Here is a 13,903-nt window from a genome sequence, read left to right as displayed (position 1 = left end):
CCTGATGACAGTGGAGTTACACTGCGGAAAATCCTGAGATCAAAATCTAGACCTTTGTAAATAACATCACACTACAACACATCAAAACCAGTTTTGAGCTGTGTCGAGCATGGACTTTTTGAATGAATCTATTTGTGAGAACAACTGCATAGCACAACAACTACGTGTATTCTCTATACTCTGGGGCATGTTCTGATGCTCAGTGGGACACATCAGCTGGTGCAAATTATAGCTCTATTGAAGTCAATGAAGCTATGACAACTTCCACCATCTATAAAATATATTAATAAAAATAGATCTTTATTTCTTGAATAGTCTCAATGAAATCACCAGGGCAACGTAAATAGAAAGGTTCTAGTCAACAAATGCAGGCCATGTTCTGCCATGTTCAAATGGTAATATATTTCATTGCACAACAACATCAAAACAAAGTTGTCATGGTAGGTTTTTAAGACTTGTGTCAGCATCTCTATTCTTTGCCATCAGTTTCATCAAAACTAAATCATTTAAAACATAATGACAGATCTTACCCATTTGCGTTCATCCTTACTCATGATCCCAAAAGAGCAGCTTGCTCAATATTGTATCTTAGGCAAAGTATTTTTATGCACGACGCCCATTCACTATAGTGACAATATTACAGCACTCACTAACAAATACAACGTGATGGAGATGACAAACACATTTCCATTATAAACTAGAGATAGACCCAAACAGCCATCTGGATCTGGAATCAGATTTCAGTCTCCATGAGTGTTCAGAATGCTATTAAGAATCCATCTTTTCAGTCACTAATAACTTACTTGAAAGATATGCAACTTACAACAAAATGTCAGGCCACATTTTCATCCTGCAGCAGGTACAGTTTAAAAGTTCTGCTCAAAGTTTAAGACTGGTCTGTACAATATTCTAGATGGGGCTTTGATCCAAAGCCCACCGTAGTCAACGGAAGTCTTTCAAGATGCCTTCACTGAGCCTTGCCTCAGGCTCATGCTGAGTCTGCTCTGATATTAAAAAGTACAGAACTACACTTCAGACATTTTAAATATTTTATCTACTCCGCTTAACTATAGGGGAACAAGCTACAGAATGCAAGTAGTTTTCAAGAAATATGTTCCAGCTGCCCAACTAAACATTCCTTTTGTTCTCTTCTACCACTTTAGGCTTCATGCCCTTTTCCCATGCTCCCTTCATGGCAGGAGCACACTCTCTTTCCCTTCACAATCCAATCACTCTTAACACATACTTCTTCCACAAATCTTTATAACTTTGATTTAAGAAATAAAGGGCAGGTCTACACTAAGGGCGGGGGTCGAACTAGGGTACGCAAGTTCAGCTACGTGAATAGCGTAGCTGAATTCGAAGTACCCTAGTTCGAACTACTCACCCGTCCAGACGCCGCGGAATCGAAGTCCGCGGCTCCAAGGTTGACTCCGCCACGGCCTTTTGCAGTGGAGGAGTACCGGAGTCGACCGTGGCGCTTCCGGAGTTCAAACTATCGTGTCCAGATTAGACGCGATAGTTCGAACTCAGAGAAGTCGAACTCACCGCGTCGACCCGGCTGGTAAGTGTAGACTAGCCCAAAGAGTCTGTAGTACTTCAGGATTTGGAACCTCTGTCTCCTTTCATGTTTGTACAGCATCAGACACACAGTTTGCACTCAGATGTAATGTTAAAAAAAAAAATCAGTGTGTGACTTTCCTTTGATGGAATGATCTTTAATATTGTGATGAGTTGGCACTGCAGTCTGTAGTCCTGATCCTGGATCCTGTAAGTTACAATATGCGGATAGACACCTGCACAGAACCCATGGTGTTCTATGTGCAGGATGAGAGAGTAGCATTTTTCAGAATTGTATCACTTCCTTTTTATAGAAGGTATAAACTTGTTTTCATAAAAAAGTTTACTTAGGCGTGGTCCACACTAGGACTTTAATTCGAATTTAGCAACGTTAATTCGAATTAACCGTGCACCCGTCCACACCACGAAGCTATTTAATTCGACATAGAGGGCTCTTTAGTTTGACTTCTGTACTCCTCCCCGACGAGGGCAGTAGCGCTAAATTTGACATGGCCATGTCGAATTAGGCTAGGTGTGGATGGAAATCGACCTTAGTTGCTCCGGGAGCTATCCCACAGTGCACCACTCTGTTGACGCTCTGGACAGCAGTCCGAGCTTGGATGCTCTGACCAGCCACACAGGAAATACCCCAGGAGGGAGAACCTCTCTCAGTACCAGCGCTCACACAGCGAACGGGAGGACAGGTGGCGTCAAGAGGACCAGCAGGCGACTCAAACGCTGCTTGGACTAATGAGGGAGCAAACGGACACGCTCCGGCGCCTTGTGGATGTTCTGCAGGACCGCAGGCAGGAGGACAGAGCCCCCCTGCAGTGTATCTGCAACCGCCCTCCCCCGCCACAAAGTTCCATACCCCCCTCACCCAAAGTAATAAGAAGGAGGGGCGCCAGGGGCCGTGAAAACTGTCACTGCACCCCAGCAGAGTGCTCAAGTACCCAAAAGCTCTCATACCCTAAATTTTTAGAAGTCCTTCCCTTCCTGACTCACCCAAGCCCAAATCCCAGTTTCATCCCCTAACTGTCTAGTTAATTATTAAAAATACTTTGCTGTTAATTACTGTTTCCATCATGGTTTTTTTTTTTTTTTTTTACACAGAAGACTGTGTTTGAAGGGGGGGTGGGGAAGGGGGTTGGTAATTGCATAGGACGGTCACCTTTACCAGGGTACAGACACGGGGGCAGGATCAGCAGCAGGTCACACACACAGTGCAGTCAGTAGGCACTCTGGTCAGTATGGGAGGTGGTTTCCAGGTTCTGTGTGGGTGTGGGGGGACGTGACTTTGTAGCGGGGGAGGGCGGTTACAGATCTTATGCAGCGGTCCTTGTCCTGGACCGCAGAGTCACGCACCAGAGGAATCTGTATCTGTCCTCCTCCGCCAAAAGGTCACATAGCCCCCACACACAGAATCCCAAAAAGGAGGGATGGCAGGCTCCGTTGAAACAACCAGTCCGGCACTGCGGACCGCTCTAGGAGCAGGAGCCTGTCATTCCTCGAGTTTAGAGGCGGTCTTTACATCACCGCACACCCTACCCAGCACAGTCTGCGTCCCAGTTTCAACCCTTTAACGCAAAGTCATTAATAAAGAAACCTTTGTTAAGTAACAATGGAACATGTATTTTATTTTTACACGTGTGTTGGAAGTGGGGGAAACGGGGTGGACGGGGTATGTAACTGCAGAGGATAGTCAACAGTAACTGGGTAAAGAAACAGGGGCAGGTTCAGCTTCTCTGTAAAGAAACTGAACAGTCACAGGTCACGCTGCTCGCTGGTACTTGAAGAGTTCCTTGTCGCTGTCCAAGGCGCCTGTATAGGGCTTCATGAGCCAGGGCATTAGCGGGTAGGCTGGGTCCCCGACGATCACTATAGGCATCTGCACATCCCCAACAGTTATTTTGTGGTCCGGGAAGAAACTACCTTCCTGCAGGTGTCTAAACAGACCACAGTTCCTGAAAACACGCGCATCATGAATCTTGCCTGGCCACCTGACGTTGATGTTGGTAAAACGTCCCCTATGGTCCACCAGTGCTTGCAGCACCATTGAAAAGTAGCCTGATTTCTCAGCAGCTGACTGTGGAAGAGGTGGACGATAAGGTGCGAGGAGGTGAGAACAGCCATAACTGCAGCGGGCTCCATGCTCGCAGTGCTGTGGCGTCCGCGCTTTCACTGAGCAGAAAAGTGCACGAACAGATTGCCCGCAGGCGCTTTCAGGGAGGGAGGGCGTGATTGACGGTTCAATGACGACAGTTACCCAAAACCACCCTCGACACATTTTTTCCCCCAGCAGGCATTGGGGGCTCTACCCAGCATTCCAATGGGCAGCAGGGACTGCGGGAACTGTGGGATAGCTTCCCACAGTGCACCGCTTCCAAAGTCGACGCTTGCCCCATTAGTGTGGACTCACAAAGTCGAATTAGTGTCCTTAGTGTGGATACACAAATTTGACTTCGTAAGGTCGATTCCACAAATTCGAATTAAGTTGAATCGAACTACTCTTGTAGTGTAGACATACCCTTAGACAAGCAAATATGATCATAGAACTAGCAATCTTATAATCAGACCAAATTGTGCTCTACCACGTCATAAATATTATAATACAGAGAAACAGATCTTTGGAACTCTTTTTATAAGCAACTCTAAAGATCTATGTTCAATTTAAGTCGGATTTTTCTAAATGTGCTTTCTTCTAGTAAAGTAATACTGACAATGTTATACATGTATTTACTGGAGTAGACTATACTACCTTGTACACTGTGCAATCATTTACAGCTCTGCAAAGCGAGTGTAAAATGCTCCCAAATTAAAATTCCATTCGTTTACCCTGGTGGCAATCATTTACAACCACTTTAGATAATATTCTATATTTGTGCAAGGCAGTACTGAATCCGGGCTACTGTGTATTGTACAGGTCTCCTTAAACAGGCTATTTAAGGCAATTAACAGAATAATTCTATTTTGCTAATCTCACTCATTTTTAATCAGTGAAAAGTCCAAGAGTCCTTATGCTGAACACACACTTTAGTAGCCAACAAATACTGATTTAAAGAAGCAATTCATTAGTTTCACTTTTGGTTTTTTAGTTCTAAGAGTACATAGAATTGTCTTTTTTCATCAAGGGAAAAAAAGCATTGATTACAGCTATAATACTGCTATTTACTTAAACTCTCTTCTATATGCCAAGATATCAGTATCAGGCCTATAAAGCTGCTGGAAGTATATTATAGAGCCAGATTTCTTTTTCTTAATGTCTATTTTAAAGAGAGACAAACTAACAGGTTTTTTTTAAAAAAAAGATGGAAAGTTGTTGTAAACTTAAGTAGTTAACAATACTTAACTTAATAGGGCCAGATTTGTGTCAACATCATGGTTACTTTAGGTCTTACCACTAGTGCAGAGCAATACTAAAGCTATTGTAGCTAGCCATGGGAAGATCACCCCAGACCATGGGGATCTTCTGGTAGCAGATAGCTGGCATAGCGGGTTTTATGCTACCACTTTCCCTCCCAGCTGTAGAAGTAGGAGTATGGTTGGAAAAACCTGCACCCTAACAATCCTGGGAGCTACTTGAGCCTTTTGGGGCCATTAGCAACTGTCACAAATTAAACTCTGCCCTCAGAGCTGCTCAAATTTACCATCCCAGCATTCCTCAGGGGCTGGTCCAGTGTTGTGTGTGTTTCTGGCAATATAAAACATGATTAATTTCTAATTAAGCCACGGAGCAAGTGAATTGCTCACGTACAATATGCACTTGTTTGAAAGAAATTGGGTTTGCTGTAAGTGGCTTACTACATGAGCAGGGGCCGTCAGCTTTTCAAGCCATTAAAGATTGGTGTCTTAAAAATCCATCAGTTATTTACGCACTATATGCAAAAAATGATGCTAAATAAAATCTGCCATGTAGTATCTGACCAAGGTTACAAACCATATTAATACTGGAATCAGGTATTCAGCTAAGACCAATAATCCATCTAGTCCAGTATCTTGTCTGTCCTGCCCTTAGTGACCAAATGCTTCAAGAGACAGTGCAATCCTACAATGCATTGTTTGAGAAATTCCTTACAAACTCCCAGGCAGTTAGGGTGGAATCCAAGAAAGGACTTAGTGCTGCAATGCTGAGAATCAGAGCACCCAACTTCTAGGTGCCTAGAAAAAAAAATATCACAGGAATAATACAGTAATCCACAAAGCTGAATTAGGTGCCTAAACTCCCTATACAATGAGAGGGAAGAGGAGGTGGTAGGGATGATGCCCACCTTATAACTTTTAGCCCAGTGGTTAGAACACTTGCCTGGAATATGGAAGACCCATAATCAAATTCCCCTCTTTCTGCCAAAGGGGAAGAATTGATTAGAACCTGAATTTCCCACCTCTCAAGAGGGTCTTGTAACCACTGAACTACACAATATTCCAATGCGGGGCTCCCTTAATCTCCTGTCAAAGTTCTTGTACTTTGGATAAATAATGAAAAAAAAAAGTGTTTGGGGAAAGGAGTCTGGGCCCAGGATGTCCCACTTCCCATGTGGGTGGCCCTATCACTTGACTTCAGAGTCTCTCTCTCTCTCGCTCTCTCAGTGACTGAGTATTTATCCACAGGGGGCCAGCGACAGAGACACAGAGGTAGAAGAGGTGAATGAAGCAGCAGGTCAATGGGAGACCTAGGAATTTAACCCTGGCTTCTTGACTCCCAGGTGAGTGCCCTGTCCTCTGGAACACACCGCTTCAATTAAAGGGATACTGTCAATTTAACGTTTACTGTTTCTAAGCAGGGGCGGCTCTAGACATTTCGCTGCCCCAAGCATCGCGGCATGCCACGGGGGGCGCTCTGCCGGTCGACCACCGGACCACCGAAGCCGCGGGACCAGCGGACCCTCTGCAGGCAAGCCGCCCGGCGACCGGCAGAGCGCCCCCCGCGGCATGCCGCCCCAAGCACGCGCTTGGCTTGCTGGGGCCTGGAGCCGCCCCTGTTTCTAAGGGTAGGTCTTCACTTACCTGCCCCGTCGACGCGGCGAGTTCGATTTCTCAGAGTTCGAACTATTGCGTCTGATATAGACGCGATAGTTCGAACTCCGGAAGCGCCGTGGTCGACTCCGGTACTCCACCACTGCAAGGCTTCCTCTGAAATGCAAGAAGAGCTGCTCCTTAAACAGTGCTGGAGAATAAGGAGATAATCAGGCCAGAAGCCCCTTCTTCCACAGAGTGAGAGGAGAGGAAGAAAAAAATTCACCATGAGATTTTGGATCTTCAGACAGAAAACAAAACAACCAATCCATTGTCGGGGATTGCTGTTCTGTATTATGCATGGGAATTCACTCACATTTTGATCTGCTATAGCCCAGGTTTGGTGATTTTTAGAACATGAGGCAGACATTTTTATTAACTCTGACATCTTCTTAAATGGGTGAAGACACAATCCCTTCTTTCATTTAGACACCTGCTGTACTGATACAATATTAAATGTAAGCTGCAGTCACTTGCATATTACATTGCAGTATAATAAAAAAGGAGAGCTCAAATAGATATGTGAAATAGAAATACCTGCATAATCATTTACTATACTAACATGTGCCCTTCAGTTTGAAGATTTAAGATGTTCTATAGTTTCCTACATCCTGTGTTAACTCAGGCCATGTCCTTTCATTGTGTGTGGGAAAAGCCTTTGACTGAGAGACTGGGCACTTATTAAAAGGTAATTTCCTCTGAATATAAACATTTGTTACCAAGTGCAGAGATTGCTACAGGGAATAGTCTCAGTGCCTGCAAGCAAGCAAGCACGCGCATGTAATATTGGGGACATGGATAACCCCATTGAAGTCAATGTAAGCACTTACACTGGAGCTGTTTAATGGAAGCTAAAAGCACTAGGTAAGTAGTTAAAATCTTCAGAAAGGTGGCTACATGTTAAGAAGGTTAATTGGATGCCACTTTTCACTTGGTTATTGCTGCATTCTCTCTTGCCCAGTTTAGTTACAACTAACTTGATGTGAAAAAAATGCTAGATCGGGTGAGCTAATCTTGCAAGTGGTTCTGTGAAAAAATGTTGGTGGAGGAGGGGTTTAAATCAGGAGTGCCACCAAATTCAAGTATTTAAAAAGGAATAGTATTTAAATTATTTAATAAATTAAAAATAGGTGACTACAAATGCTAGAAGACAAGTGTTTTGCCCTTCTCTCCCATCTGTCCATTATCAAGTATTTTCTCCCACTTGTAGTATGCTGAGTTGCACAAGCTCACATATCACTGTTATCATGCCCCAAATAAAAACAGAGTTCTTAAGGTTGAAGTTCATTATAATTGTGGGTTTGGTAAAATCATGCCCCACGGTAGAGCAATGACATGCCTAGCAATTCTGAAAGCTATTGTACACGCTTTAAAAAAATCCTTTTTTTCCCCCCTAAAAAATGCATAACTTGCTTTCAGTCCACACTCACACCTATTAGAAGACTTTTTTTGAGGGTGGTTCCTTTTTCCAATTGAGAAGAGTTGGATGCAAGTTCTCCCCAGGAGTCCATTAATAACTCTTTTGAACAATAGGGATTTTTCCAGGCTGATGAGATACACTCTACTGTTTTCATAGCATTCCCAGCTGCTGCTGGCCTTGGATCAGACTTTAAACTTGGTTGTGAGAGCCATGGCAGTACACTGTGGCACTACTAGACTACTGGGTAAATTCCTCTGTTTATTTTCTAAACTACTAGTATTAAAAAAACCAGATGTATTAAATAACAGAAAATTATTTTTTTTAAACACACACTTACAGTCAAGGAGCTATATAATAATCAAAGGGCACTCTAGTGTATGTTTTTTTACTGGAGCAACAATATATACTTTGCTGATTGCACTACAAAGAGACATCATATTGGCTCCAATAACAAATGTTTTGAGGATTATTATTTAACTTGATAATGATGGAAGCTGAGCTACTGTCAAATAATGTATTTTCTCTACCATATCTGCTTCTTTGTAATACATAACTAGTGTGCAATGAAGCCCAGATAATTTTGATAATGGGCCATTTTAATATTCTATGCTAATAAACATTTTACACATTGTAAAAATATTTTTCCAGTGTGAACTTTAATAATGTATTGCCATGTAAATGCCAGTCAGATATGATGGATTGAAGCTTAACTGAGGAATCCTTAAAATGCATCAGAAAGAAAATGGGGATTGGAGAGAGAGAGGGAAATCAAATGGACATCAATCAAGGTGAAGACTGAGACCCCAATCCTGAAATTGGATCCATGTATATAATGTTCACATTCACAGGTTAAACAATATTAGCCAAATTTCCAAACACTTTAATCATTAAGTAGAGAAAAAGAGTATGGAAGCTTTCAGCCCCAAAAGGAATTTGAGAAAGTAATAACTGAAAAAAGTTTCAGAATAGAAGTTGCAATTTACTCTTTATTAACCTTTTCCTTTTGTAACTGGACTATTGAGAATTGATCTTTATTAAGCTATATACAGAGAACTTAATTCATCCCAAAGCAAAAGTGAAATATTAAATATTGTAAGATAAATAATTTAACTCCTTGTCCAGTCCTGTTGTAGCTGAAGTTTTTTTGTTTTGTTTTTTTCCTGAAAAAGGTCACGCATTGTGACCCAGAATACTGGCTGTAAGTGACACACAGCCCAAGTGTCGACCCAAGTGCATTTCCCTCCGAGCTCAGTTCGAGCACTTTCCAGGCAGCCTCTGGAAGTCCTTGCCTAGCAAGCATGTCCACTATTCAGAAGGATTCTGAATACTGGAAGACCAGTGGAGGCTGCAAATTAAGGTCCCATTGTGCAAATACTTATACACACACACTTAAGTTTACTACTTCAGGTAATCCTGTTTCTTTTAGTGTTCATACATGTACACAACCTTATTACCATGCATAGTCCCATTGAAACTAATGTGACCACTTAGAGTAGTAAAGTTAAGATTGTGTGTAAGTATTTGCAGGGTCAGGATGAGGCGAAAACGGCAGAGGAGCCAGCCAGAGACTCCAGCCAGTACAAGCAAAGCGTAGACAAAGCAGGGACTTTTGGTCTGTGCTGATCAGTTGCATGCTCCAACTTCCACACCTGCTCCTCTTACCCTTTTCTCTCCTGCCCTGTCCCCAGTGCACATCCCTTTTATTTCCATTTAATTCATCCCCTCCTGACTAACTCCCTCCCCTTCCAAAATTAAAATAAATATTGTGGAACATGCCATTTGCTGCTATCACATTGTTCAATCTGCTTGTTTGTTCGATCCCTCTCCCCACACTGTCTGTCTTGTCTATTTAGATTGTAAACTCTTTGGGGGCAAGAACCATCTACTACAGTGGCTCTCAACCTTTCCAGACTACTGTACCCCTTTCAGGAGTCGGATTTGTCTTGCTTACCCACAAGTTATACCTCACTTAAAAACTACTTGCTTACAGTCATAAAAATACGAAAGTGTCACAGCACACTATTACTGAAAAATTGCTCACTTTCTCATTTCTACCATATAATTATAAAATAAATCAATGGGAATATAAATACTGTACTTACATTTCAGTGTGTAATATATAGAGCCATATAGACAAGTCATTGTCTGTATGAAATTTTAGTTTGTACTGACTTCACTAGTGATTTTTCTGTAGCCCATTGTAAAACTAGGCAAATATCTAGATGAGTCGATGTACCTCCTAGAAGACCTCAGTATACCCACATGGGTACGTGCACCCCTGGTTGAGAACGACCAGTGTACTAACCTGTGTGTGTGTGCGCGCGCGCACGCGTAGCACAATGGGCTCCCATTTTTGGTTGGCCCTTAGACATTACCATAATAAATAATAATAAATAATAATAATAATATAATTAAGAAGAGCATTTGCAAGATCAGGGTCTAAGACTGCAGAAACCATTTCTCAATAGAGCCCTCTAAGGGCATGTCTGCACTTACCATGGGGGATGGATGCTGTAGTAATCGATGCACCGGGGGTTGATTTAGCAGATCTAGTGAAGATCCGCTAAATCAACCGCAGATCGCTCTCCTGTTCACTCCAGTACTCCATTGGAACCAGAGTAGTAAGGGAAGTCAATGGGAGAGTGTCTCCTGTTGATGCAGCGTGGTGTAGACACCGCAGTAAGTCGACCTAAGCTATGTTGACTCCAGCTATGTTATTCATGTAGCTGGAATTGCGTAACTTAGGTCAACTTACCCCCATAGTGTAAACAAGGTCTAATTCTCTCATCTTGAGTGATATCCTTGAGTGATGTCGTAACTATTGTATTTCAACATATTAAATGTAATCATTTAACATTTCAAATCAAAGTGAATAGTTTCAAATCTACTTTAATCTATTTATTGTCTCCAGTTAAGCAAATTTTGAAATTTAGTCTGTCCTTATGATGAAATTGTGTGCTTGGGGGGGAAGGACAGTTGTTTTTTTACACAAGATTTCAAGGATGTATTTATGCCCAGAAGTAGTAAACTGGAGAGAAAAGTTTTTACATCAACCTGTTTGTTCAGTGCTTTGTAGATATACAGCATGATGTAAATGCTAAATATTATAAATAAAATTTGGTTAGTACATTTTAGGTTGAAAATCATTCAAAAACTGAATGGTCTATGTAAATGTCACATTTGCAAGATTAACAAATGCCACACAATATACAAATCTTAATTATCTTGGAGATAATACATTTTCTTTATCTTTTAAAGAACCAAGATTCTCCCAATGCACAATGAGATTAGGTCAAACAGTTAAAAATACGAGCCTGCCATTCATAAAAAAATCCCTGCAAACAACCCTTCAGAAACACACAACTCAGGATTTTTCAACTTCAAAAAAGGGAGCTACATAGTACAAGGATGGAACACATTTTGTATACTTTTGTTTGGGATTTTCTTCTTTTTAATGACACTGATAGCATGGTGCTCCATATTTATAAAAATAATTCACTACACTACTTGGTTATATACACTAACACCTAGATGACCTAGTTGATCAAAAACCATTTGGTTTTCTTTCAAAATGTAAGCAAAAAATTCTTTATACATTATACAGTACACTTTCTTATGCAATTTTGGGGGATTATTATAGAGCGCTGCCAGGAATCATCATCTGTATTGTCACACGCTATTAAATGATCTGACAAGTCAGTTTATCAATATCTTTATACAAAACAAAGATAAAAGTATTAAACATTAAAAATGGACATTTAATATTATGGCTTTACTAGACATTAGCATCACTTCACGCACAAGATCAGATAAGAGATTGTTTGTGCCATATTACTTTAGTTTCCTGTAGGATGTATACCACTTTCCTATTCATTGTCATTTCCCTCATAATTTAGATGGCCAAGCTTCAGTAAGGGAAAGGGCTGAGTCATACAGAATCTTTAGGACTAAGTTCTCCCAGCACTTCTACAGTGTAGCAATACCTAATACAAAGATCGCGTACAGCCCCTCTAACCTGCATTACTTACCAACTGCTCTGCAGTGCTGTTGTAGGTTCATAGCTACAGATCCCTGGCAGGGGTTGCCCCTAGAATAGGTCCTACCCTGATCTGCACCCTTCCACATGCTTCTATCAGGAGACAGAACAACTTGTGGGAGAAAAGATGAGTTAATTTCCTCTGGACTACAGAATTTCCTCTATGATAATGGGAGCAGTGGCCATCATTACTGTTCCTGCCCTCAGTTGCTATTCCAGTGTTTGACCCCACCACAAGCAGCATCTGAATAGCTCTTACTCCCCCAAACCAGTGCTGACATTGGAGACCCCCTACTCTACTCCTCAACTGCTTGCACAGTCCCTGTCCTCCTTTCACCGCCATCATCCATTATTGCAAGCCCCTCCACCATCCTTAATTAATTCCACCCACCCTTGGAACTGAATTCTCTCCCACTATTCTCAACAGCTGCTGACACTGGCCCCTCATTACCTCTCTCTTTAACCCATCCACACCACCTTCTTCTCCCAATCTCACATCTAAATCTCTCTGCCAATTGTCCTTTCCAGCCACTAGCAATAATTATAAGCAGAGCTTTGCTCTCAGGACTCTCAAGTTCCAAGCACATCTTTAGCCAACCAAAAGTTGGGAGACCAGAGAGGAGGATCGAGAAAACTCATCTTGACCATGTGTCATATTGCAAACCTCAGGGCAGGATGTAATTTGTAGATCTTGGCTCACAGTGTGTGTTTTTTTTTTTTTACTTGTTTTGTTTTTTTAATTGATTACAGATATTACCTTGTTTTAACCAAAGCAAACAATGTTTTAAGTTTTTGAAAAAGTCAAAGTAAAAAGAAAATCATTAAGGTTTACTTTAAAAACAGGAGGGAAAAAATGAGTAAGATACCTATTTTTTTTAATATTCCATTTTCAATCACATCAGATTGTGTGGTGCAATTTACTTATATGTAAACTAATGTGGTAGCTCTACTTATGGTAATATTAGAAAGCAAGTCCTATCTGTAACAAGGTGTGCCTTTCTGGATTTGACTGTAGTGAACTTGTGATATCACCATCTCTCAGTTTATATTTTGTCCTACTTCCACCATCACAGATTTAATTTCAATAAATCCTAAATTGTCAGAGACGTTAGAGCAACAGCCAAAAGAGTGGTTAGGGGCCTTGATCCTCTTCTCCTTGAGATCAGTAACAAAACCCCCAATCTCTTCTAGATACAATGCCAAAGCTTAAGGGACAGACCATATACTATACTATTGAATCTAATGGGAGTTTTGCAATAGATCTCAATAAGAACAGGACTGGTTCCTTAAGAAATAAATAGGTGCTTTCAATTAATATTAACATCACTTTAATCAATTTCCTGGTTAAGGTTTCAAGGAAGATTTTTACAAGCGACATACCTGTGGCAGTGCTGAATTGAGCTGTCGCTGGAGGGAGTCTCTGTCGTAGATGACATCCTGAAGGCGTTGCTGTGCAAGTGACAGGCTTTCCTGAGTCTCCCGAAGGGTATCAAGGAGGCGATCCCTTTCATCTAGCATGTTCACCATCAGTTGTTCAAAGTGAGAATCCGAGTCCGACCCGCTACTCTGGGACCCCCGTTGACTCATTGGGGTGTCCTCGTTTATCGTTGGCATCACTTCACACATCATTTCTTTAAAATAAGAAGTTAGGGGGGAAAATCTTAGGTAGAAAAATATTTAGGGAAACTTTATATGAGGAATTTAATATAGTCACAAACTGCTAGCACATTATTGCATTGATTCACATCTCAACTTTAGGTTGTCACCAGTCACATGGCTGACAAAATAACTGATCATTCAACATTGCAAAAATGTTAAATACGCTTCCTATATAAAGGGGAAGAGATATTTAATTCATATGAATGGCTTAAAAA

At 41.4% G+C, this 13,903-nt stretch overlaps 1 protein-coding gene across 1 annotated transcript in view; it reads right to left on the bottom strand.

The window, feature by feature from the left end:
- The window catches only part of PPFIA2 (PTPRF interacting protein alpha 2), a 618,303-nt gene that overhangs the window by 585,662 nt on the left and 18,738 nt on the right, over positions 1–13,903 (bottom strand). The window contains exon 2 of the mRNA XM_039497350.1: positions 13,410–13,660. Coding sequence (XP_039353284.1) covers positions 13,410–13,660 — 251 coding nt within the window. The remainder of the gene's footprint in view (positions 1–13,409; positions 13,661–13,903) is intronic.

The sequence above is a fragment of the Mauremys reevesii genome, linkage group 1 (assembly GCF_016161935.1).
Source record: "Mauremys reevesii isolate NIE-2019 linkage group 1, ASM1616193v1, whole genome shotgun sequence".
NCBI lineage: Eukaryota > Metazoa > Chordata > Testudines > Geoemydidae > Mauremys > Mauremys reevesii.
Note: the sequence above shows the minus strand (reverse complement) of the source record. Positions and strands in the feature narration are given on the sequence as shown.